Consider the following 27,262-nt stretch of genomic DNA (forward strand, 5'->3'; position numbering starts at 1 on the left):
TTCTGGTGGGTCCCAAGGTCGAGCTAGTGAATTACATTGTATGAATTCTGACACCAGGGTCAAAAATATCTACAGATAATTTAAAAAGTCTTTAGATCTTTCCTTTCAGGTTTTTCAGGTGGCAAATTCAGTGTTACCATTTGTCCATAGGAGAGCTCAAGTTTTCCCAGGCCTGACTTGCATGCCTGAAAATCTGGAGCCAAATTCTGCAAGCCTTTCCCTCACATGTAGCTCCACTGAAGTCAACGGTGCTGCTGTAGCAGCAAGTCAAGAAGAGTTTGGCCTTTAGCTTATAGGACAATGGAAGCTGAATTTAGTTTATGTTCAACAACATACTGCTATCATGTCATGAGGCTGGCCTTTCTGTTGGTGCACTGGGTCAATATGTGAGAACATCGGCTCACCATGGGCAGGATGAATCACCATCATGCATTGATGCAACGTCATGGCATGGGGATGCAAATGTCAGAATGGGGTAGGGTTTTTTTGGTTTTGTTCCTGCTAGGACAGGATGAAAAGGTGACAACTTTCCCAGCGCAAGGCTCAAGGCTAAGCTTAAAGCCGCACTGCTCATCATAGCAGGGGGTTGCTAATGTGTATGGCTCGGGTGTTGAGTAAAATTCATGAAAGCATCAGAGTAGAGATCACAGACAAAAGGACCCATTTTCAAAACCATATATAGTCTCCTCAGGGCAGGTCTTAACTACCTGCTGGATCGGCGGTAGTGATCGATCTATTGGGGGTTGATTTATCACGTCTAGTGTAGATGCAATAAAATCGATCCCCGACTCAGAACTCCAGCTCGTGAGAGGTGGAAGTGGAGTCGACAGGGGAGCGGCAGCGGTTGACTCGCTGCCGTCCTCATGGCCAGGTAAGTCGACCTAACATACACCGACGTTGTGTATCTTAGGTCGACCTAGGGTGACCAGATGTCCTGATTTTATAGGGACAGTCCTGATATTTGGGGCTTTTTCTTATATAGGTGCTAATTACCCCCTACCCTCAGTCCCAATTTTTCACATTTGCTATCTGGTCACCCCAGGTCAACCCCCCTCCCCAGTGTCGACCTGGGCTCACTCCCAAGGATGTAAGCAGTAAGGTCTCAAAGGAGGGATAAACATCTGTGTGCCTTACTCCCTAGCTACCATTAAAAAAAGCCTCAGAAGCTAAAAAGGCCAGCAGCCATATCAGATTGTACTGTATTCCACAGGGTCATCAGCAACATGCTGGATAGCAGGTGGATGGAAGCACTCCCACCAGCCAGATACTTTTGGTGCAAACAATTCCATAGGCAGGACTCTTTCCTCTGAGCTGGTACCGAACCAGTGCCCCTGAATAGTGCGAGAACTCACTGTGCTGGCTGAGATTTAAACAGAGCTTCTGACCACTGTAGCTGTTGAATCCCCCATGGCATGTTTTGCAAAGATAAGGTTATTCAACCGAGATATCCAGGCTAAATTCCAATTGGGGAAGTTCCATTCTGCCTCACTAAAATGACCCCTGCAATTTCAGTAGGACACACTGGCCATCATTTGCTACTTTAGAGAACTAGCGATGCTGCTCACTGTAACACAACTGGTATTGTCTAGTTGCTTCCTGTCCTACCTGGGGTTCTACTGTCCACTACAGAACAGCTCCTTCATTCCACTGCAAAAGTAGCTGCATGTCAGTACTGAAGTGATTTTGGGTAGAGAATACACCAGAGTAAAAGCGAGTGGAATTTGGCCTTTTATATCAGTGTAAGTTTGTAAATATCACTTTGGGAGCCCAACTATCAGCAGTAAAAGCAAATATCACATTTATTTAAAATCTCTGGTTTTTAAATGAAGAATCAGAAACACAATTATGCAAAGTCCATCACCATTTAACGTAGGCACAAGGCCATGTTAGGACAGTTAACACGTGGGGCCAAATTCCACCCTGGTCAAACTAGCTCAGTTATACTAGTGGAGTGATGCTAAGGATGCATTTGGCCAGCTAGGGGCCTGATCCTGCAAGAAGCAGGGTACTTTCAACTCCCATTGTTTTCATTGGGAATTGAGGGTATTCAGCATCAGTGCAAGATTTGCTCCTCTGTTTGGTTCAGAGAGGGTCACTAATTCCCAGTTCTGATCTTGAGAGAGAAGTAATGTGCTAGTTGCTAAGGGCCCAATCCCACTCCCATGGAAGTCAACTCAAGTACTGCCAATTACTCCAGTGGGGTTTCACTCAGGACCAAAGCACTGGATTCTGCTCTGACGTGTATCCCCCCTGCAGCCCTGTGGACTCACATGATGCAAAGCAATGCAGAAATTGGCCCTACAAATGCTGACAGATGTTAAATAACTGAGTCGATCAGGAGGTTCAGGATCTCTGAGTCTCTTCTGTACTTACCTTAGCACAAAGTCGTGGGCGTCAATATCTTGGCCATACTGAGATTGCCTAAGGTTCCCTGAGTTCCCCACGACAGCACACCTTCTGCACCGGGAGCTGTCTCTCTCCAGCAGCTGCTCCCCGTCACCGGGAATGATCTCAAACAATTCCTTGATAGTGTCGTTGATATTTTTAGGATTGCCCTCTCCTTGCAATTTCTGTTGGGAAGAAGGTCACTCAGGTCACAAACACAGAAGGCTTTTATCAAAGCAGGGTGTTGCTCACTTCTCCCTGATGCTCGGCTGTGCTCACTGACGGCACCGATGGCATTCCCTGCAAGACGTGCTGCAACAGTTCTCAGGTTGGGGGGAATCAAGTGACGGAAGCCCCTGTCCCACACACGTTTTAACCTGATTTTCCCCTCCTGTCACTTGCCTCCCCACCCCCTTACTCTCATCTGCCAACAGTGTGACATGTGCCAATGGCACATACCCTTCAGTTCATGCCTCCAGCACTGAATTCTGTAGGATATACTCATGCCTCTGGTTTCCCAGAGCCTATGTCTACCTCCACTATAGCCCCCTGACATCCCTCTCATGCTGTGCTGAGGGCAGATCAGCACTTTTCCAGGGCATTATCTCCAGCTATGGTGGGCTGTGAAGGAGCCAGCTGGTGGCTGGGGGAGGGGAAAGCCATCATCAGTTAGAGCAGCTCCCAGAGCAACCCAGAATTCTGGAGGTACAGAGCTACCTTCCCTCTGCACCTGAGCAGCACCTGCTGACAATAGAAGCTGGCCCATCAGCTCTGCCGTTCTCTGGAGAGGTTCGTTAGTGGGTGATCTGGTGCTGTTCCCCTATTCCGAGAAGGTAGGATTTTAGGGGGGTGTGTGTGTGTGGGGGACACCATGCTAAGGTTGTTGCCCCTTTATTTGGGGCCCTGCTCTGCAAGAACTACTACCTTAGCAGCAAACAGGTGGCAGAGAACGCATGGCTGGGCCCAAAAGCACTGCTGCTGTGAAGATCCTCCAGTGCTCTCTGTCTGCTTGCAAGTGTGTGTCCCGTGTGAAGGGAGTGTGTGTGTGGGGGGCAGGGGGTGCACGGGCAGGGGAAGAACGGCTAGGGCTGCAGAGGGACACTTCTGTCATAGACCTGCTATTAGCCTCCGACATAAGACTCTGGCTGCTCTGTAGCCTGGGATCATGGTGGTGTATGGGAGCAGGCAGAGAGGACAAGGAGTCCTCTCCCTGCTCGTCTAGGGATATGAGCTAAGTTCATGGTTCAGATTTTGACACGTTACCGTCCGCTTCCCTCAGAACTGTTCAAGTGCCGTGTCCCATACACATATGTACCTTTGCCGCTTTAATTTGCATGGCAAAATTTTACCCCCCATCCATACAACATTCTGAAATGAAAACCTAGACAGGGTTTCTGCATCTGCACTGGAGCTGTTTACCTTAGAGGAGCAGAGTAAGAGGGGATCTGATAAAGGTACACAAAGTAATGAAGGTAGCAAATTTGTAACTGATCAAAGGAAATACCTTTTCACATAACACAGAACTGGTCTGAGGAACTTATAGCCACCATATATCATTGAGACTTAGAGCTTTGCAGGAAGACTCAAGAGATTAGACCTTTATATGGACAATTAGAATTTCTACACTTACAGCAAAGATTAAAATAATTGTTTTGGAAAGGAGCTAAATGTTCATGCATCAGGCACTCAGACAACCTCTAAATAAAGGGGGTCAGGAAGTAACTTTATCTGGGGGCAGATTATTCTATAGCTTCCTTCTGTGGGGTTCTTATATCCTCCTTTGAAGCAGCTGGTACTGACCACAGTTGGAGATACGATACTGGTCAAGTTAGACCACGGTCTGAGCCAGTCTGGCACATTCTGTGTTTTCACCTGGACATATTTTCTCTCTGGTTACACTAATATTCCTTGCAGTATTTCAGTGTAAGAAATGTAAATCGCACAACTCACTCTCCTGCTTTTCTTCCTTTCTCAGGAGCGGCACTGTGTAAAAGCCAGAGCAAACCACTAAAGGCTGCACGCCTGGATAAGTATGGCAAAAATAATCCAAGAGTAACGATGAAAGGAGCCAGATCAGTCAACATTAGTACAGTGTCTGCCCAGTTCAAGGTGTGCAGTCAAGCAACTGGAGTGCAGGCTGGTAGTCAAGACGCTTAGGCTGAAATCCTGGGTTCACTGAAATTAATGGACTTAAAGCTCCCACTGACTTCAGCAGAGTCAGGATTTCATCCCTGATTCCATTCTTCGCAGTGTCACTAATTTGCCATACACCTTGGGCAAATCACTATCATGTCTGTGTGCCTCAGACTCCCAATGGGAAGCACAATTCTTTAAGTGCTAAGGATTTTATTATTATTCTAAAATGTCACGTGTGATGTGGCAAATATGGGCTCGTATAGATCTAAACTCTGCAAGTCGTTTGTGAACAGCCAACCTACCCAAAATATATTTCCAAAGCATTTTTTTCAAGCATAGTAATACCCTTTAAGGGCAGAGGGACTGATTCAAAGCCCACTGAAATCACTGAGAGTATCCATTGGTTCTGTGCGCTATGATTTGGATCAGGCCATATAGCCACTTCCAGTCTGACCATCTCAGATGCAGCTTGTTTTGAGTTATCTGAACACACAGAGTAATGTCTTATGTGTGTACAAACAAATACATTCTTAGGTGCCTCACAAAACCAAATTTTTAAATACATAAATTAAATTTAAATTACATACCTGAGAAAATTCAGGCCAAAAGGTAATTTTTAGAAAGTACTAAGGCTTTTAACAAAATTGCCTTCTCAGCCATAACTATACATCACTAGAGCAAAGCAGAATTACTTTTTCATGGGTTTGAAGAGTCAAAAGCCAAACGGCACATTCCTACGGATAGGGTTAATCTATTTATATAGTTCCAGGATCAAACTCTGATTTCTGTTACATCAATGTAAATCTGAAGGAACATCCTTAAACTGATTTAATTAAAGAATGTTATAAGGAAAAGAAGGACTTCAATTTTCAATTTCCCCTTAGCTTTGTATTATAATAAAAGCTATAACAGAGGTCATTACTGTTTACATTACAAAATCACGCAGGGTTCCTAATGAGGACCAGGACTGCATTGCACTGGCTGCTATTCATATATAAAAGAGAAAGCAGCCCTTGCCCCAGTGTGCACCATAAATGTCTTGTTTTCACGTGCTTATAATTTTCTCAGCAATTCTCTTTTTGGACTAAATTTTTGTTGCTTAATCTCAGCTCAGAGCTAATTATTTTGGAATGTCAGCACAAACGACATTCAGCTGTTTCAGCTAAGAGAAAAGGTGCAGAGTTGAACTCAAAAGTGGGTGAATGTTAAAATTTCACATGAAGCCATTTCTTACTGAAGAGTATTTTCTTGGTTTGTTTAAAAATCTTTTTTAATGGAGCTAAATTATAAGCCATTAAAATTCTTCTTCATCCATGCACAATTTTAGGACTGAGATTTTAGATTTCTCACCTCATAGCCCCACAGCTGGGCTTTTCCTGTATCTACAAAAGAGTGTACAGTGAGCGGTATGGATCAACAGCTTTGAAGAAGTGGGATTCAATTAATGTTGCATTCTAAACCTGACGGATCCCCTGTAGCCTTAGGCAAAACACTAAAGGAACAGTAGACCTGAAATCTAGTCAGGTTAAAAGTAGTTTCTGATTCTGCACTTGGCTCTGAATCAATTTTTGCAGTTTTACAGTTACATTTTCTTAAAGCGTTTTTAATGTTTTTCCACTCTCTGGTTGCTGTGTAACCCACACATGCAAAAAGGGAAACCAATTATATATGGGCTCTGTGAAACTAACTATATATGGAACTGTCAAAACAAAAGGCCTTGAAAAATGCCCTGACTAGTTGGTTTCTCTTAATCTCTTTTAAATAATAATAATTACACATTTTCATGCAGAAAAGACGTTATTAAAATTGATGGTTTCCCTTTAAACTCTCTCCATCTCAATTGGCAAAATACAGATAATCCTGAATTTGCCTCATACGGCTGCTGTCAGGATTAATGTTTGTATAATATTTTATACATGAAAAGTGCTATATAAGTGTTTATGTTAATTCTATAGAATTAACATAGTGATGTAATTAACAGCTGTGCAAAACAGATTCTCACAAACCTTTAAATACTGTGCCTGCATTTTCAATTTACTCTTTTCTCCCTCTCTTTTTTATAAACAGTTAAGTGATTTAAAAAAAAAGAAATTAATGCAAAAACCCATGTTGATGCAACAAATGCCACATTTAAAATCAAATCATGAAATGCAGAAGTTAATATTTTCCTCTGTCATTTGTATTTGTTAAATATTGACAGTGAGTCTAATCCAGAATCCATTGCATTCACTGGGAGGCAGGATATTCTAAAGGATAGAGCATTAGACAGGCAACCATTCCTGCCTCTGCCATTGAACTGCTGTGCACCCTTGGGCAAGACACTTCACCTCTCGGTTCTTCTGCTTCCCCTCCCAGGTTTAGTCTGTCTTGTCTCTTTAGACTGTAAACTCTGTCAGGCAGGGACTTTCTCACCCTGTGTTTGCAACGCCTAGTACAAGGAGGCCACTGGACCTGCAAGGCACTATCTTAACACAAATAACAAGTCTTTCTCTATTGGTCAAAATGAGGTTTGGATTGTGTCCAATGGTTTGGTTCTCAAGATAGAAAGGAAGACACTGTCCCTGTTTGCCCCTCCATGCAGTTGATAGCTTGTCTCTCTGATCAGCAGAAGTTGATGCAATAAAAGATATTACCTCACCCACCTTGGCCCTGCTTAAAGGAGGCAGATTACCAGAAGGCTTCTAAAGATACATATTTATTCAGTATTTCCAGCCTAAACATTCAGAAACCATGAGTCAAGTCCCCAAATAACCATTAGATGGCCTTAAAAATAATGAGATTTTAAAAAGCCAGTGTATTGGGGGAGGGGTCCTTTTATTTTGCTTTCTGTTTTTCAAGCCTGTAAGTCAGGGGGTCGGCAACCTTTCAGAAGTGCTGTGCCGAGTCTTCATTTATTCACTTTAATTTAAGGTTTCGCGTGCCAGTAATACATTTTAACATTTGTAGAAGGTCTCTTTCTATAAGTCTATAATATATAACTAAACTATTGTATGTAAAGTAAATAACGTTTTTAAAATGTTTAAGAAGCTTCATTTAAAATTAAATTAAAATGCAAAGCCCCCCCGGACCGATGGCCAGGACCCAGGCAGTGTGAGTGCCACTGAAAATCAGCTCATGTGCCACCTTCGGCACTCGTGCCACAGGTTCCTAGTCCTGCTGTAAGTGTTCACATTTGCAAACTTTTCTCTACAACCATGAGGGTTAGAAACTTAGTTTTTATTTGAGATGTAAGAGGAGTGTTTCACTCAATCATATGACCCTGGGAACTGTGGCATTAAGAAAAACACCAGCTACCCCAAGACTCCTGATAAAATCAAGCTCATGTAGTGACTGGATGAATGATACGTTTTAGTTAAGATAGCTGGGGTAGTGGGAATGTGATTTTTACTTATAGCAGTTTTTGTTTACTGACGTCAGAGGAGTTACTCTGGATTTACAACTGAATAAATGAGATCAGAATCTGCCCTCTTAAGTGACATTTAAACACAACGAAAAACAAAACAAGCAAACAACCACTAAGAAAACTTTAAATAAATGCTAACTTTAACACTAGGTGAATATAAACTTTTCATTGGTCAGTGGCTGAGTTTCTATGTAGGTTTTAGGGTGCACTGCCCGATTATTATATTTCAGTCTAAACCCATTGACCTTACATTATTGCTTCCTTGTATTTCAGCCGATCGAATACTGCAAAAGTAGCCATGGCCTGTGTCACAGAGCAAATAACATTCAGAGTGAGTCAGCTAAGAAAACGGGAAAGCAAAAACTAGATAAAACAGAGAACATTGCCTCACACAGTATATTGTGCCAAGTTTTACACACACAGAGGCTTACATTTCAGACTGCAGAAGAAGAACAACTAAAATACAAACGATAGCTCAGAAGATCAATGTCAGAGGGTTGGGCCAAATTCTGCTTTGAGTTACAATGAGTGCAGGGCTGGATCTGAAAGCAGAATCTGGGCCACTACTGTGTAGGGGTGCGGTTATATAAAAGGATTGTTTTGGTCATCTTGCTGAAGTCTAGGCAAGGAAAACTGGGTATGGGATATTCAAGTTCACCACACTTTTTAAAACAAAGACTCAGTGAGGTAATTCTTGACTTGACGTCTGCATGAGGATATGGGGGGTAAGCCTATATCCTGTGTAGCTCAAGCAATCATTTACAACGTGCAATTTTTATTCTTTTAGGGTCCAATTCTGACAACAGGTCTTTTGCTATTGACTTCAGTAAGGGCAGGACCTGGTCTTTACATAGGAGCAAAGAACATTTCTAGATACTGGGCCAAATCCTGCCGTTGATTTTTCATGGGTGTCTTGGAGCGACTCACTTTTTACAGTGACGTGGTTGAGAGCATCACCTGGGCCAGGGTATGAAAGTAATGTGCAGAGACAAGAACAGGAAAAGAAGTCTCCCTTTTGCACTTGTCTCTCGGCCTCAAGTGAAATGGAGACATTCGGATATTGGCCAACATGTTCTGAGAACAGTCGTCATTTTAATACAATTGGAGAGTCTGATCCTACAACACTTATTAGCTTGAATAATCCTTACAGGCCTACTAAAGGATTATGCATGCGAGTAAGGATGGCAGGATCAGGCCTTTAGCCTGTGAGCTTTTTGGGGGTGAATGCTGTCTTTGCGTCTAGCCCAGTATCACGCCCTCATCTGTGTTTAACAGATGTACACACAGAATAGTTCCACAGATAAATAACAGCTCCACTGCAGTCAAAATAGGGTCTACACTACACGGCCACCAAAACAGCTACATGTCAGCCCCTCTGCTGTCACTGTTCCCCCGAAAGCAAGTTTAAGCCATTACTAGCAAGCCATGGTCCCCTCAGCAGCTATTGTTTCAAGCACAATTACACAGGGTTACCAGATAGCAACTGTGAAAAAACAAGACTGGGGGTGGGGGGTAACAGGTGCCTATATAAGAAAAAGTCTCCAAAAATGGGACATCTGGGTCACCCTATAGGGAAAAGTCACAAGTCAGTAAGATGGGAAAACCAGTGCCACTAAAATTTGGTGACTGTCTGGATTTGTAAAGATCCTTTTAGGGCTGGCCAAGTTTTTACAGTCACTTTCCAGAACAGCATAGATTTGAGGCCCTTGGACATCAGGAAAAGCCTTTAACATGAGAATCTTGCTGAGGACCATTTCCTATAGAAAAAGGCAATGCAGGGTTTCCAGGAATAATGCATACATAGACAACAGCTGCAGTTTGATAGCTAAGGGCCAAATTCTAACCTCAGTCAAAGTGAACCATGTTTTAGATGAGATACAAGACAGCATCCTGTCCACATGTCCAGGGTACTTTTTATATGAGAATGGGCATTAGCCATAGTGTCTTAGCCAGATTCCAGAATGAGTGTTGAATTCTGCCTACCTTAACTCCCCTGGCAATTTCTCTAGGCTGTAACAGGAGTTCGCACATTCCAACATATGGCAGACCAGCTCTGCCGGCTCCCACTGTAAAGAGCTCATTGGCAGGGTGATAGCTATGTGGAGAGCTCTACGAAGGACATTCTCCCCCACAGTAGCCAGGGTTTAGTGCTAGGTACAGCGTGCCCTTATCAGACAAGTCAGTGAGCCTCCCAAGAAGTGCTGAGTCCCCACAGTTCCTGTTGAGGCCAAGAGAGATGGGAGGAGCTCCAGACTTTGCAGGACTGAGCCCATGATCACTTACCCTGCTAATGCAATGTTAATAGAAACTCTCCTTCTCACAAACGAGACTTGAATTACAACACCTAAACCTCTGGAAAAAAGTCACTCCTTTCCAATGCTGCCTGCAGGGCCGAGATGGCTTGTTTACCTCTGTGTGGTCCTTGACCCTGTCTGTCAGGGGAACATTTCTGAAGCTCAGAACTAGGGTCCGGTCTAATGCCATACACAGTACTGGCTAACGCCTGTCTACACACAAGGTGATATTTGGATATAGTTAAAACAGTACAACCTTCCCACGTGTGGATACAGTTTTAGTTTTAAATATGCTTATTCCAGTAACACTTATTCCCAGACTTGGGGTTCTGGTAAAACTAATATTGCAAAAGAGGAAAAATCACACCCTTAATAGACATGGTTGCATCAGTAAAAAACAAGACCAGAAGGCTAGAGAACTGAACAAGGGTGGAGCCAAATCTTTGGCTCCTCCCTCCTCCTTTTCATGAGAAGTCAGCAATCAGGGTGGCAGGAGGGGGGGAAGGGGGGAGGGGAGGGGAGAAGAGAAGGAAAGGGTCTAAGAACTCAGCTCCTCTTCTCTTCCCTTGCTGTCTCCAGGGCTGCAACATGAGTACAGCTTAAGAGACCAAAAGCAAAAGCACACACAGACCACAGGCAGAAGACATGCAAAGGGAGGGTGACAGTTGTAGGACAGGCTGCCTCCCATATGCCCTCTTGTATCCAGGGGTGGCCCTGCCTGCATCCTCCTGCCTCAGTTTCTCCCTTCCAGGGGCTTCTTCAAGAGCCTGCTAACCCTTTTGTCCACTCACAACCCTTCTCAGGCTCTGGCCTATTGAATTAACAAACATTCAGGGTAAAATTCTCAAGTCCCTCTGTTTACAACCTTATTCGGCCTGGCCTTATTATGTCACTACCAGGCCTTTCCTGCCTGTAGCCTCACTCCCTGTGCTCCAGACTTCTCTACTGGAGACTACTCACTCCCCAGCAGCCTCTCTGCTCCACTCTAGTATCCCTGGGAATCCCTCCTGGGCAGCTTCCTATTACTTCTTATAGGAGACTGAGCTGATCTCTGCTCAGGTCCACTTCCTTTTGAAGTACTTGGAGGAGAGGAAGGTTATCAGGAACAGTCAACATGGATTCACCAAGGGCAAGTCATGCCTGACTAACCTGATTGCCTTGTATGATGAGATAAGTGGCTCTGTGGATATGGGGAAAGCGGTAGATGTGATATATCTTGACTTTAGCAAAGCTTTTGATATGGTCTCCCACATTATTCTTGCCAGCAAGTTAAAGAAGTACGGATTGGATGAATGGACTATAAGGTGGAGACAAAGCTGGCTAGATCATCGAGCTCAACAGGTAGTGATCAATGGCCTGATGTGTAGTTAGCAGCCTGTATCAAGTGGAGTGCCCCAGGAGTCTCACTGTGGGCTTCAATTCTCAATCTGGAAAATGGGAACAATATTACTAACTTTCTCCCACCCTTTGACTGTCTTGTCTGTTTAGACTGTAAGCTCTTTGGGGAGGGACTATCTCTCAGTAGTGGACAGTGCCTAGGCCCAGTTGAGGTCTCTAATTACTACTGAAATACAAACAATAATTACACTACAAATTTTACACACACACACACTTACCAGCCACCACTTGTAGCTCTCTTCTGGAATGAAGGTGTTCCGAGTGGTGAGGAAGGGTTGAATAGTCTGATTAAACCTCTCATCGAACCAGAAGGAAAGTCCCAGCTCGGGAACACACGAATTACAGCTGCATGGTCTCTGGGGGTATTTCATTAGTTTTTTTAACTGCATGACAATCTGCTTGGGATCCCAGGTGACCAGCACCGAACTGTGAGTGTAATTCAGCAAGAATGACGTTATTGTGATGACAAACAATACGGCAAGCATAAACATTTTCAGATTTTTCTTCTTGATGGCGACCATCTTTCCTTTGGGGTTCCTTCGTCAGGCTGTCAGCCCGTGACTCAGTGACTGTGGTAAGGCAAAGAGGAAGGTTGTTGCAGGTTCACAGGTTTTTTTTTTATGATCAGGTGCTTAGGCCAAACAAAGCAATTCAGTTATCTTCACTGGCAAGGGGAGAGCCTTCATTTTACCCTTGGTGATTTAAAGAAGAAAAATTGGATTGTCCTTTTTTCCCCCCCTTTAAAAATGATCCAAATCTCACTTTTCAACTTGCCTGGAAACTGCTAATTTCTCTCACTGAGCATTTAATCAAAACTGGTCACCATGATTTCCTTTCCCCATTCAGGAAGCTTGAGAGGTAATTAATATCAGTGTCTGCAACTAGGTTTCCCGTATGGGAGTAAGACTTGAATGACAGGAGCTAGATAAAAGAAGATTGCTTTTTCCTTAAAATTATTTAATTGATGTGGCCATTAAGATCATCCTGTGGCCTCGGTCCCAGGTGATACAGGTGCCTTGATGCTCAATTAAGTCACAGAGAGTCACTTGCCATCTGCAGAAACACAAAAGGAAAAAAGAAAAAAACAGTCAGAGATGTTTGAGTTCCTTCCAGCTCAGTTTCTGTTTTACTTTCCCTGCCCACTGGCTTCAGATCATCTCAAGAACCACAGTAATAAAGCCAGCTTCTGTCGCAGGACTTGCACTCAGAGAAGTTTCACAGCAGCCTCTCCAGAGGGAGGACTCAGGGGCCTATAGAAATCAAATCACTGTCTGTTGATTTAATGGTTATGGAGTTAAGGCCCTTTTAAATTACCCTTTGCAGACACCATACGGAATCAGCTCATCTCCTTAGACTGATCTTGACACCTGCCAGTTACACAGAGTACTTATAACTAAGAATAACTGAACAAGAAAGCAGAAGGCAAAAGGGAGAGGGAGAGACACACACACAACCGCACCCACAAGTTAGTGGACCATATGATTTAAAGAGCCCCAAGAAACAACAGGTCCTAAGCCCTCAGAAAGGGGAAGGGAAGTTAGGTCAGAAGCTCGCTCTGTTCTAGATATGCTTTTGAAAGGGTTAAAGAGCTTTGGAGAGGTATTTCTTCCTACTTCTACTATCAATGCCAGAGAAGACGATAGGGCCAGCCCTGACCTAAAATGTTTTCATGGGATGTTGGATGTTCCCCAGGGCAAGACCCCAAACTTCTCCTTGCTTTGCTCTTTGCCTCACGCAGAAATCAATGGGAGTTAGGTGCCTAAATACTTTTGAGCATCTGGGCTCCAAAGACTAAGCTTATACATGCAAAGCTTATAATGGCACAGCTGTGGTAGTCAGGGTCTGGCTGGAATTTTGAATTGTTTGGGAGCGGAAAGTGCCATTGTTTAAGTAATGCATCCTGTACATTTTTTTGAGAGGGAGGGGGAATCAAAACCAGTCTCACTGAAATTTTTAATCTAATGAAAAGTCCTTCCCCGCCCCCAAACCCTTCAAAAGGAAAACAATACTTCAAAAGTTCATTGGTTTTGTTAAGGTAGTTTTTCATTTTTCAATCAGCTCTATTATTACACAGCTTAAAGTATTACACTTACAGACCACAAGGAAATGGGAGGGGTGCTGATGGTAGGGAAGGATGGTGATGCAGCTAGAGCATAGGGCTGGCAGTCAGGGCTATTCCTGGCTCTCCTACAGGCTTCCTGTCTGGTCTCAGGAAAGTACCCAGGGTCAACATGCTTTGAAAAGTAACCCCTGATTTTGAGCATCTCAAACTGAGACAACATACGCCTGCTTTTCTAAGTAACTTCTAATGAGACTCTGAGTGCTCAGCACCTCTGAACATCTGGCTCAAACCCAGGCACCTAAAATTGGCAGCCACTTTTGAAAATCTCATGCCTCAGTTCTCTCATCTGTGTAACAGGGATGATAATACCGACAGACTTGTGAGTTGTGCAGCTCAATTAATGACTCTTTGCAAAGTGCTTTGTGTGGCATGTATGGCTGGGGCTGAACAAATACACTTACAGGGTTTCAGAGACTGAAAAGTGTTCCCAAAGTTCACCGGCAAGTACAGGCGTCCATGAGTTTGCCTGTTGCCAGGGAAGAAGTGTAAGGACAAGTGTTCTCCTTCACTGTAACAGAACCGTTCACAGGCTACAGGTATTTTACAGAATCAAACTCCACAACAAATGTGTTTGCAAATGAATACTGTGTGGCTTTTGCTATTGGTCTCCCACTCTATGTCCTAGCAGCTGAAGTGGATAGGAGAGCTTGAGGAGGAAACTTACAGTAATATATCAAATGTTCACACCCCCAGAGCATGTACCCTAAGCATACACTAGAAGAGTCAGCACCTTCTCTCTCTAAAGAGATGAGTTGAGCTAGCATGTTTGGATCTAGAGCTGCTACTAGGCTTGTCTACATAGGAGGCTCAGAAAAAATAATCTGAATTAACTAAAGATATGAATTTAAAGTGAATTAGTTAAACCACATTAAACCCATGGGGATGCTCTTATTCATAACTAAATAATCCACTTAAAATGTAAACTTTTAGTTCATTCGGATTCACATTCCTGAGGTTTGATCCATACTTACAAGTTATATTAGCATAGCTATGCTGGTTAGGGGTGTGAAAAAAACACACCTGTGACTGACATAGGTATGCTGACAAATTCCCAGCGAACATGAAGCTATGTCAACAGAACTAACAACTCAGGGAGCTGGTGTTCCTACACTGACAGAAAAATGCCTTCTGTTAGTGTTGGCTTGGTCTACGTTGACACACCTATGCCAACATAACCATGCCGACATAGGCTCTGTAGTGAAGCCATACTCTGAGTGTCTGCATATAAACAAGCCCTTAGGAGACTGGGTTCCTGGCTAATCCAGGAGAAGGGTGAGATGATTCAGAAATCTCACAGCTGGCCTGGAGAGGAAGGATGGTCTTCTGGTTAATAAGATCATAGTTCAACTGCTAACTTTCTGCATGACTTTGGGCAAGTCAAAGGATATGACTACACTGCAATGTCAACCATGGGTTAATAGAATTCAAGTTGTAGACCCAGAGTTTGTTGACCTAGATCACGAGTGTCTACATGCATTTGTAATCCCAGGTTAGGAATTGCTGAATCCTGGGTCCCAACCTGGAGTGCCAGCATCTACACTGCATTATGTGGGCCCAAGTCCAACCACCCTCTCAAAATTGGCCGCTCTAGTCCTTTCTTCATGGTGCAGTGTGGGAAAACTTGACTGTCCAACAAACTCGACTGTCCAGAGGACGAAGGAAGTTGCCCTTTGGAATTGTGGGATACTTTCATCAGACTCCCAGAGCATGAGTCTAATGGGGCTATGTCTACACTCCAAAGCAATAGAGCTTGAACCCTGGATCCCAGCTTGATTCAGGCTTGGACCATCCACTTCTGTGGGATCTTGGGACCCTGAGTCCAAGTCCTGGTTTAGCATGATTTGTGGGTAGACAGAAGGGGAGTTAGGCCTGAGCCTGAGTTCAAATCCTGGGTTTACATTTCAGTGTAGATATACCCTTAATCTCTCTGAGTTTCATCTGCAAAATGGGAACAATACAAGTACTTCTTTTGTCTAGTTAGGCTGAGTTGTATAATGGGGAAGCTATTGGAAAATAAACTAGGTGTGAATTTAAAGCTTAATTGCTATTTTGTATGAACGTGCCATGTGGACACTCTTATTCTGCACTGAGAGTGCCTTTGTGTGGTTTAGATTAATCACTTCCAAAGTGCTTTAGGCTATTCTACACAAAGGTGCTTTTAATGTGGAATAAGAGTGTGCACATAGGCAGCTAGTGCGGAATAGCGATTCTGGACAAATTCCCCCTTGCACACAAGCCCTAAAAACTCTTCAGGGCAGGGCCTGGCTCCTGGTGTGTGTTTGTGCAGTGTCTAGCACAATGGGACCCTGATTGTGGTTGCAATACAAAATAATTAATCATAATGTCAGTTTTTGCAAGAATTCTCCCATTTTGGGCTAAGATCAGTGTCCTCTCCCTCCAAATCCATTCCAATTCCAGTTCCAGATCTGATCCAGAGGCAAAGCCACAGGACCCAGTGGATTCAACTCATCTCCTTATGTCTGAGGGATGCAGAGTTGGCGCTCCAGTCTGGATCCCCTCTCTGGTTTTGAATAACAAAGTGGACCAACCCAGGAAACTCTGAAAACATATGTTCAAAAATGTAGAAGCCTTCCCTGCCTCAGCTTTCCTTCTCTCAGATGCAACTCATTTGTTTTATGCCAAACTTCTCTCCAAAAAAATAAATAAAAAATAAAAATCAGGCTCTGGCCTGAATCTAAGCACAAAAAATAAGGCCTACGGGATTTCTTTCCTGAAGGTCAGAAGGGGAGGGGTGCCCCCCCCCCAAAAAGTGGTACTAGTGTGGCACTCGCAGTGTATTCATGCATCATTGTCTTTGCCTGCATGTGACCGCTGACCATAAATTGGAGAGTGTCAGTTTCCCTCTCCCAGAGCATCAGCCTGAACTAATATTCTTCATACTAAGGGAAGGAAGTGTAAATATTTTTTGTCATTTTGACTTGTATGAAGGCACAATTCAGATGCAGCCACTCCCCAGCTGAGGAAGAGAGAGACAATCAGGGACAAAGTTTATATTGAAAAACAGTTTTTGTCTCGGCTTTGAAGCTTTGAGAAATTACATTCACTGAGCAAGAGAACCTTCTTTAGGAAAATGTCACAGCTGCAAAGTAAAGCGCTCAAAAGCCAGGAAATCGTTAACTCAGTGTTGCACACACAACCTTAACTTTGTCCATTACATGAATCCAACCAAGTGGGTATTCACCCACGAAAGCTCATGCTCCAATACGTTTGTTAGTCTAAAAAGTGCCACAGAACTGTTTGCCGCTTATATGAATGTGTTTCCTAGAAGGCCAAGGTTTTTAAAATACTTTATTTGCCAGGGTTTTTATCTCACATCATTGCTATCTTGAGAGGTCATTATGCTAGGGAGTTTCTGTGCTAAACATTTTTATTATTTTACATAAGAATGGTCATACTGGGTCAGACCAATGGTCCACATAGCCCAGAATCCTGTCTTCCAACAGTCATCAAGGCCAGGTGCTTCAGAGGGAATGAACAGAACAGGTAATCATCAAGTGATCTATCCCGTTGCCCTTTCCCAGCTTCTGGCAAACAGGCGAGGGACACTCAGAGCATCGTATTGCATCCCTCCCCATCCTGGCTAATAGCCACTGATGGACCTATTCCCCAGAAATTTATCTGTTTTTTTTTTTAATGCTGTTATTGTTTTGGTCTTCACAGCATCCTCTGGCAAAAAGTTTCACAAGTTGACTTTATGTTGTGTGAAGAAATACTTCCTTTTGTTTTTTTTAAATCTGCTGTCTATTAATTTCATTGGGTGACTGCTAGTTCTTGTGTCATGTGAAGGACATTTCCTTATTCACTTTCTTCACACCAGTCAAGATTTTATAGACCTCATCATATCCCGCCTTAGTTGTGTCTTTTCTAAACTGAAAATTTCCAGTCATTTTAATCTCTTCTCCTGTTTCATACCCCTAATCGTTTTATTTGCCTATCTCTGTACCTTTTCCAATTCCAATATATCTATTTTGGGATGGGGTGACCAGATCTGCACACAGTACTCAAGGTGTGCACATACCATGGATTTATACAGAGGCAATATGATATTTTCTGTCTTATTGTCTACCCCCTTCTTAATGATTCCCAACATTCTGTTTGCTTTGTTGACTGCCGCTGCACATTGAGTGGATATTTTCAGAGAACCATCCACAGTGACTCCAACATCTCTTTCTTGCGTGTTATAAGCTAATTTGGACCCCATCATTTTCTATCTATAGTTGAGATTATGTTTTCCAATGTGCATGACTTTGCATTTATCAACACTGAATGTCATCTGCCATTTTGTTGCCCAGTCACCCAGTTTTGTGAGATCCCTTTGTAACTCTTTGCAATCTGCTTTGGATTTAACTATCTTGAGTAGTTTTGTATCATCTGCAAATTTTGCCACCTCACTGTTTATCCAGTTTTACAGATCATTTATGAGTATGTTGAACAGTAATGGGCCCAGTACCGACCCCTCATGAATACCACTATTTATCTCTCACCATTCTGAAAACTGATAATTTCTTTCTACTCTTTGTTTCCTATCTTTTAACCAGTTACTGAACCATGAGAGGACTTCCCTCTTATCCCATGATGGCTTACTTTTCAAAAGTCAATTTAAATTAAATACATTTTTAAAAAAAAAATATATTTTTTAGAAATCTAGACTTGTTTTGTATTTTGGTGTATTTTGCATTATCCTTATGTTAAATTTGCTTTATCCTAGGAAAACATTTATTCATATTTCTTTTATATGTTTCAGGTCAAAGTGAAAATGAGAAGACAAAAAACAATACAACATTTTTTCCACTCAAAGGCCTCAAAAACTAACCAAGGTGAAGAACACATCAAGAACCAAGAATATATCAATATGTCATCTGAAGGTTCAAGTGGTATATCTGCATCCGACCAGCCCGAAGCACAAATATAGCTACCTACTGAAGAAACCAATGTTTGCCGGTCAAAGTGATCCAATTTATTGAAGTTACAAAAGATGGCTAATAGTGCACCTATTCCAAAAAGCTTACAAAGAAGGAAAGCTTTCCAATGTGATAACTGGTAAAAGTGGAGGAGCTTGGTTTGTCAGACCGATTAGCAAAGCCAATGCTACGTGAAAAGGCAGCAAAACACCAAGCCTCTGGACTGCATCAACATGCAGAAAGCCTTATAAGCCCACTTTCAAAGCCAATTTTAGAAGTACTTAATGAGGCTGTTAAGAATGCTGGAGACACAACACAGTTCATAAGAACAAACATGGCTGTGGCATCCTACTTTCTATTTAAGCAAGAGATAGTACGCACTACAAACTGGAGGCCAATGTTAAGTGCACTGTCACCTGTTCATCCTGAAGTTGAACACTGGTTCCAAACAAGACCAGCAAACGGTCACTATCTTTCTGCAAGAAACTCAACTGACTGGCTAGAAGCAAGCGGTGCAACAGCGAAAGACTCAACAGTTGAAAAAGTAAAGAACTCGCTCACCACATTCAAAAAATTTGTATACATGGCTGATGAATGCACTGATGCAAATGGGCATCAAGTATTAAGTCATTGTGTACATTATCTTGATATCAGTGGTAGGCCTGTAGATGCATTTTTAGATGTTCAAGTTATAGAAGACACATCGGCTGCATCTGTGACAACCCACATCTTAGAAGAGTTAAAGACTTGTCAAGTGGACCCCAAACAGCTGGCTGCTTGTTCATTTGATGGAGCTGCAAACTTCTCTGGAAGACATGGTGGAGTACAAGCTTTGCTCAGAGAAAAGTGTAATCCTAATCTCTCCTATACACACTGCAGAGGCCATCTACTCCAACTAGCGCTCGTACGAGCTGCAGATTCTTCAACAGACATTTAAAAAGCTATACATTTAATGTCTTCATTATATTCTTTTTTTCAGCAAGAGTCCAAAAAGACTGAATATCTTGGAAAATATAGAAGACACACTGGGACTGAAGTTCAAATTAGTCCAACCTGGGAAAACCCGCAGGCTTTCTCATAAGCGATCCTTGACTGTGGTCTTAAAATTACTGCAGCCATTATTACTGGCTTTGGAAAGTATCTACCAAGATGGGATGGATCTAAGTAATGAGGTTGGTGGATTACTTTTGTTATTACATTCAGAGAAGACTGTTGCCATTCTCCCTCTTGTAAGTCTACCGTTGAAACCACTTGGGTCATTAAACAATGGCATCCAGGCATCTGCTACAACAGTAGTAGATCTTCATCCAGAAATAGAAGCTATATTTGGATCAGACAGCTATCCATTGAAAAAGTACTGGAAGAAGCAAAGACTTCAGTCCAGAAGTTGACTAATGAAGCCTAACGAATCCCTAAGTCAAGAGGACAAGAAGTGTTTGTTAAGACAACTGAAAAAGTACATAGACTTGATGCTTAAAAATCGACATCAGTGACTTCTAGATTCTACTCAACCTTTACATAGCTTCTACAGACGCCTGTCCTATAATACACCAACAGTTGAGTGGAGTGAGGCACTACCAGCAATGGGCTGCCACGTGATCAGGACAGAATAGAGAATTTGAACACAGAGTGGAATATCATACAGTGAAAGGATGAAGATTTGACTTCAACTTCTTTTTTTATCATCACTAATGGCTCAACCTGATTTTTGTGTTCTGTTTCCTGGGATGAAAGAAGTAGGAATTCATCTCTTGCTACTCCCAGTCACAACGGCTACAGTTGAGCGTTCTTTTTCATCAATGAATAGAACTGCGTTCTGAAAGAAGTCGCCTTCTGCCTGATCATGGAACGGAAGTACCGGACACACGAGAAACCACCTTAGAGGAATGCACTGCATTCAAGAAGTTCATTAGCAGAGCTGTGCAAAATAAACCAAGAAGGATGTAGACATAGTGCTTCATAGAAGCCTTGAGTAGCCACCCTTCATCGGCTCTGACACCCTCACACAGTAAATATGAAACCCCCCTCCCCCACAATTTCAATTCCCCGGGAAAACCACTGCACAGGTGGATCATTCAATTGTTCTCATGTTAGTCTGCTGAAGTCAGACTCTTAAAAATACTGAACCAAAAACCCCTTTTCAAAATTTAATTTCCTGGAAAAAACTTGTAAAATGAGTATTGTTTATGCAAGAGATCTACTCTGGCCTTCAGAATAAACAGATTTTGCCAGGATTTTTTTTAACCTCAGTGGTGAGTTAAACACAAATTTAGACTTTTAATTGACACATTTGACTCTACAATTGCAAAGACATGATCAGATCTCCTTTTATAGCACATGTGAGGCAGGTAAGAAATCAGACAACCTAGCATGGACCTTTTCCAGTGTATAATTCAGGGTCGGGCAAACTTTTTGGCCTAAGGGCCACATCAGGTTTCTGAAATTGTATGGAGACGTGGCCTGGCCCCTGCCCCCCTCGCTTCTTGCCTCCTGAGGTGCACCCCCTGCCCCGGGACTCCAGCCCCATCCAGCTCCCCTGTTCTCTGCCCCTGCCCTATCCGGCCCACTGCTCCCTGTCCACCGGACTCCCCAACCCCTTCTAAACCCCCCTCTCCTTCCTGACTAGCCCCTCCACCCCCGGGACCCCTGGCCCATCCAACTATCCCTTCTCCCTGACTGCCCCCAGACAACCTGCCACTGACTTCCTCCTGCCGCCCCATCCAACCTCTCCTCTCCTTGCTGACTGCCCCCCCGGAACCCCATGTTCCCCACCCTCTGACCGCTCCCACTTCTATCCACACCCCCTGCCCTCTATCCAACCCCTATCTCTGCCCCCTGCCCCCTTACCACACTGCCTGGAGCACTGGTGGCTGGCAGCGCAGCTGCACCAGGAGAGGCAGCCATGCAGCACAGAGCATCAGGTCAGGCCCCAGCTCTGCAGCTGCGCTGACCCAGGAGCTCGCTGCTCCGCCGTTCAGAGCATTGCACCGGCAGCACAGTGAGCTGAGGCTGCAGGGGAGGAGGAACAGCAGGGGAAGGGCTGGGGGCTAGCCTTCTGGGCCAGGAGCTCAGAGGCCGGATAAGATGGTCCTGGCCCACGAGCCGTAGTTTGCCCACCTCTGGTATAAATACACACTGGACACTCTTATTTTAATTCATGTTATTTACTGATTCCTGTGTTTGCTCATGTTTTTTAAGAGTATGCCTGTTAAAAAAGTTGGCTCCTGAGACTGGCAATGTGATGTTGTTGGACCTGAAGCCCAGTGAAGTGAATGGGAAGATTCTCACAGACATTTGGACAATGCTCAGTCTTTTGCCTCAAGGTCACCATTTAAACTCATACGGTGGTCAAAATTCTCATCCCCTGACCATTCTTCCCTGTGATTTTGGATGGTCTCAGCTTCAAAGTGGACAACTGCCCATGAAAACAAAAGAATGCCCCTTACCCCAACATACACACTATCTTTTTGGGAACTAATGGGCAGGACTGACAGTCTGACACAAAAGGTCAAGGGTTGAAGGGAGATGGAGACTGAGCACTCTTCTCATACACAGAGACGAACCTTTTGGATGAAGGTAGAGGTGTGTTGGCTGGGAATGCTTGGGAAGCGTCTAGTGTGACTGTCTGTTCGGTACATGCTATATGGATAGATAAAAGAATTCAGCCTTCAATGCTGCCCACCTGGCATTCGATTCAATTAAAACAATTGCTCCCACATCCCGACTGAAGGCTGCTTCTGCCACATCTCAGACCAAAAACAATAACCCCCTACAATGGATTTATAAATCTTGAAAACCTGAGTGTTTCCACAGGAGGTGCTGCTGCAGCCTGCCCTCCAGAAGAGCATAGGGTATGTCTGCCACAAGGGAGCTAGCAATGCTAAAGATGCTCAATATATGTGCCTAATCTTGCTCTTCTACAGTTGAGCTACCATGTAGAGAATAACAGGAGGAAGCGGTCTGAGCAGTCCTCTCCCCCTGAACTCCAACTTCCATCGGCTTCAGCCCCTGCATACTTCTCACCCACTTAACTCAGGGGTGGAGGGAAGGGTGCGGGAAGGGAAAAAGAAGGAATGTTTCAGATAAAACATGGCCGGTTTCCAGCTTCTCTGTTTTTAATTAACATTGCAGGCAGAGAAACGGATTTTGTGGTTTTGTGCCTGCAGGATGCTTTCATTGCTGATGGACGTCTACAACCCAAAGAGATTTTGTATGGGGCAGTTAATTTCAGTGGCTACAAGGAATTAATATTGATTCACATGGTGGCACATGTCCCACTATGCTGTGTAATTGTCCCAGGGTATGGCTACACTTGGAATTTCAAAGCGCCGCCACGGCAGCGCTTTGAAGTGTGAGTGTGGTCGGAGCAGCAGCGCTGGGATAGAGCTCTCCCAGCGCTGCACGTAAACCACATCCTCTATGGGTGTAGCGTGCAGCGCTGGGAGCCGCGTACCCAGCGCTGCCGCCCTGATTACACTGACGCTTTACAGCGCTGTATCTTGCAGCGCTCAGGGGGGTGTTTTTTCACACCCCTGAGCACGAAAGTTGCAGCGCTGTAAAGTGTGAGTGTAGCCATACTCCCAGTGTGGCATTAGCTGGAACTATGCTCTAGATAAGGCTATTTAAACTCCCTCTAATGCCAATGTCTCCTAGCTTTCCGCATGCAACCCAATGCACTTGAACTTAAGCAGTATGGAGCATCTGGACAAGAAAGAGACAGTAGAACAAGCCTTTCTTTAGTACAAGGATTGAGGACAGAGCTCTGCAAGCCACAATTTCAGAGAAAGAGTGAAGAAAAGTTGGAAGTGACGAAGGGGTTAAATGTGGTTCCTAGCAGCATTCCCATGGGTTTCTTTTTAAAAACCTAAAGAAGAAATGGAAGATGAGGAGAAGAGCATAAAAGATCCCTGCACTCTAGTGTATCTATGTAAATACTCAAGTCCATTTCCTGTGGCATGGCTGGGTTGTTCCCTATACCTCTACCCCAACAGAACGCAACCTGATATAACATGAATTCGGATATAATGCGGTAAAGCAGCGCTCCGGGGCAGGGGCAAGGCTGCGCACTCCAGTGGATCAAAGCAATTGTGCTATAACACTGTTTCACCTATAACGCAGTAAAAATGTTTGGTACCTGAGGACAGCGTTATATCGAGGTAGAGGTGTTCTATACTCACTAGTGCCCTGTCCTGTTCACTTTCAAATGTCCCGTTTCCAACCGATCTTCCACCACTTCTCTTTGCAAACCATCCCTCAGACTATTTGATCCCATTCTAGCAGCTTCTCCTCTCCATTTGCCATAGCTCATTTTATCCCATTACTCCCAGTGATGTCACCCGAAATGACTCCCCTCTCTTGTGGGGGTTTACAACCCCAATAGGCTCTCGTGTTCCCTTCTGATCACCACTCAGCCAAGCAGCACACGTTTGGCTGCTTTAGTCTCGCTACATAAATCAATTCCTTCCAACCCACACTTATTTTTTGTTGTTCTTTTCTCAGCTTCCTCCACAAGTAGCAATGCTATTCGGATGCCTAGAATTAAAAAACAAAAAAATGTCCCTTTGCTTACACACTCTTACAGAACTGTTAGGTTGTCTCAGGATACAATGTTTCTGCCTGTGTAACCCAATACAGTATTGAGAAAGTGGTTTTTTTGTTTTTGTTTTTGTTTTTACACTGCTGGTTGTATTGAAAACTCAGTTTACATGCTGTCCACTATCACCTACAGATTTATACCTGCACCAGCATTCCTGCTCTGCATGTTTCTCTTGCTTGTGGAACATCTGTATTTTAGCCTACTCCCACTCCCCAATCACAGATATATTAGCCTGAATTTTTCCAAACTGAATCTTGTTTTATTCTTTCTGATCCTATTTCTAACCTCTCTGGATCCCTACATATTACTGTTTTTTTTTATTATTTTTATTTAGGTTTTCTTAAACTAATTGTTTTTTTTTTAAAAAATATCTGGCTTTACAATGGGTTTGTTCAGTATGTTAAGTTGTGGTCTTTCTGCATTTTTTCTGGAAGAGATTTGTGCCTTTTCTGCAAAACTGTTGGGCTGTTTCTGTACCCTCAGCTGCCAACTTCCATCCCAGAGGTGGCTGTACTTCAGTGGTGGGTTAAATGATTCTCATGTCTAAAAATGCATATGAACCCTTCTGACTGAATAATATTGTACAGTGTTATGACAGGGAATTGCATCAAGATAATGGGGGATGATATAGATAATGAATTATTAGAACCAAGAATTGTTTGATGAATCTTAGCCTGGCCCCTACATCCTCAATTTTAAAATCTCCATTTCAGCAAAGCAGACTGGAGGATTAGGAAACTCTGTGCATGAAAAAGATGCAGATTACATGGTTTGGATGTAAATATAACATGATTCGTGCTCAAGCAGACTAATTTGATCAATTAAATCTATAAACCTGTCTCACATTTAAATTATACAGAAGGTCAAATTCTTCTCAGTTATACCATGTAACACCAGTAACTTCAGTGAGGTTGCAGAGACATAAAGGAGAGTAGAATCTAATCCTCTGTATGTATTTTTATTCAGTTCATGAAACCTCTATAGTTCAAGTCATCACTACAGTTTGTCTCCCTTTTCCCCCCATGTGTTACAGAAAACAGGAACATAAATCAGTTTTTCCTGGGAAGACAGTCTTTTATGTATCACTGACCTAGGTTCTCACAAATGTCCTTGGACGCTTTCCAGCTAAACAATTAAAAGTTCAGTATAAACAACATAGATTACATGCAACAAATAATATAAAGAAATCCTCCACAAGAAGGATATGTAGACTAACTGCTCTGCCGGGTCAGCAGTAACCAATGCAATGTCTAATCCTATGAAATCACAATGGTGGTGGGGAGTCTCGTATGTTATTTCAAACCAACTCAACAAGTTTGCACGTAAAGCCAGACATTTGTCACCTATACAGTATCCCTATGCTGTTGGGTAATTATGTGTCACTTGCTACGCTGTAAATATAACCCACACTAGTACAGTATAGGTTTTATCCCCCGCTAGTGGCTGGTCTACTTGAACTTAACAGCCAACTACTGCTACCATTAATGGAGTTATTCTTTTAGCTGAAAGTCCTGGGTTCAAATCCTGATGCCAGCCTATGTGGGGCTCATTACATATAGTCATTTATTCTTGAAAAAGCCACTTCCCTAGATTGATACCAACTTGCAATATGTTGGGTTAAAGGGGCACATGGGAGCAGTGGGTAGATTTTTCCTCACACAGGTATTTCCAGCTTTTAGAGGATAGATTTCCTCTGGGAGCGACAAGGCTTGTCTATACGTCAAACACTGCAGCTGCACCAGAGTTGCGCTTCAGCTGAGACCCAACCAATGGGTTTGCCCATTGGCATAGGTGCGCAGCCTCCCCGAGAGGTAGTCACTGGTTGACAGGAGAACTTTCCCATTGACTGTTTACACCAGGGGCTAGGCTGGTATAACTCATCGTGATCTGGGGAGGTTCCAGATGACTGGAGAAAAGCTAATGTAGTATCTATCTTTAAAAAAGGGAAGAAGGAGGATCCAGGGAACTACAGGCCAGTTAGCCTGCTTCTTGATCCGTTGCCGCTGCAGACATTCCAAGGTTGTGGAGAGGGTCACCTCTTCCACGCCACCGTCACTTTTTCCTTCATAGTAGACACCTTCAGGCCACTCAGCATCATCTTCTCCCTGGGCTTTAAACTGACAACCTTTAAGTCTCTGGAATAAAAGGGCTTGAGAGAATGAACATGGTACACTTTAGGCTTTAGGGTGGAGGTGGGAAATGCTATGAGGTAGTTAACAGCTCCCAGGCGCTCTTGGACCGTGAATGGCCCTTCCCATGATGCTTCCATCTTATGGGCCTGTTGCGCCTTCAAGACCATAACCTGGTCTCCTACCTTGAAGGAAAACACTCTCTGGTCATGTTTATCATACTAGGGCTTTGCTCTTTACTTGAGCATTCCTTAGGTTTCTTCTTTAGCAAGGCTAAAGAGTGTCAGAGGGTGCTTTGTGGGTTGCTACAAAGTCTTAGAATATTACATAGTTCCTGGGAAAAGGCGTTAAACCTCTCCCATTGCCTGCTTCACCAAGACTGTAATGGCTCTTCAAACCTCGTGGCCATACACAAGTTCGAATGGGTGAAAACCAAACTGGGATGTGGCACAGCCCTGTAAGCAAAAAAAAAAAAGCAACTGCTGCGACAACACTAGTATCCCAAATCATTGGAGTGTTCATTTACGAATTTACGTATCATGGCCCCCAAAGTTTCCATTAAACCTCTCACCAGGCCATTGGTTTGATGGTGGTAAGGGGGTGCAATCAAGTGATTCACCACCTCCATGAGCTTCCCACAGATCTCTTCATGGTCCCGCCAGAAATTAGTTCCTGAGGCTGTAAGGATGTCGGAGGGCCAACCTACGTTACCCTGGCAAAAAAATGGTTCTGTTAAAGGCCTGGCACACACTTTTTAGCCTGGTGTTGCTTAGAGGCTACTGCTGACTTCCAGCCATTGGGACTAGCAAAGTCCACGAAAGTCAGTATGGTACTGGCTCTTCCTCCGGGGGTCTCATTTTGGGAAGGGACCCGAATA

The 27,262-nt window shown here is 43.5% G+C and overlaps 1 protein-coding gene across 5 annotated transcripts in view; it reads right to left on the reverse strand.

Annotated features, from left to right (window-relative positions):
- Window positions 1-27,262, reverse strand: part of ST3GAL1 (ST3 beta-galactoside alpha-2,3-sialyltransferase 1) — a 140,137-nt gene that overhangs the window by 17,750 nt on the left and 95,125 nt on the right. For all 5 annotated transcript variants that reach the window (XM_032773466.2, XM_032773461.2, XM_032773451.2 and 2 more), the window contains 2 exons: window positions 11,835-12,669; window positions 2,374-2,570 (listed from right to left, as the gene is read on the reverse strand). In XM_032773466.2, the coding sequence (XP_032629357.1) occupies window positions 2,374-2,570; window positions 11,835-12,137 (500 nt within the window). In that variant the 5' untranslated portion in view covers window positions 12,138-12,669. The remainder of the gene's footprint in view (window positions 1-2,373; window positions 2,571-11,834; window positions 12,670-27,262) is intronic.

This window comes from Chelonoidis abingdonii, chromosome 2, assembly GCF_003597395.2.
Source record: "Chelonoidis abingdonii isolate Lonesome George chromosome 2, CheloAbing_2.0, whole genome shotgun sequence".
Classification (NCBI taxonomy): Eukaryota; Metazoa; Chordata; order Testudines; family Testudinidae; genus Chelonoidis; species Chelonoidis abingdonii.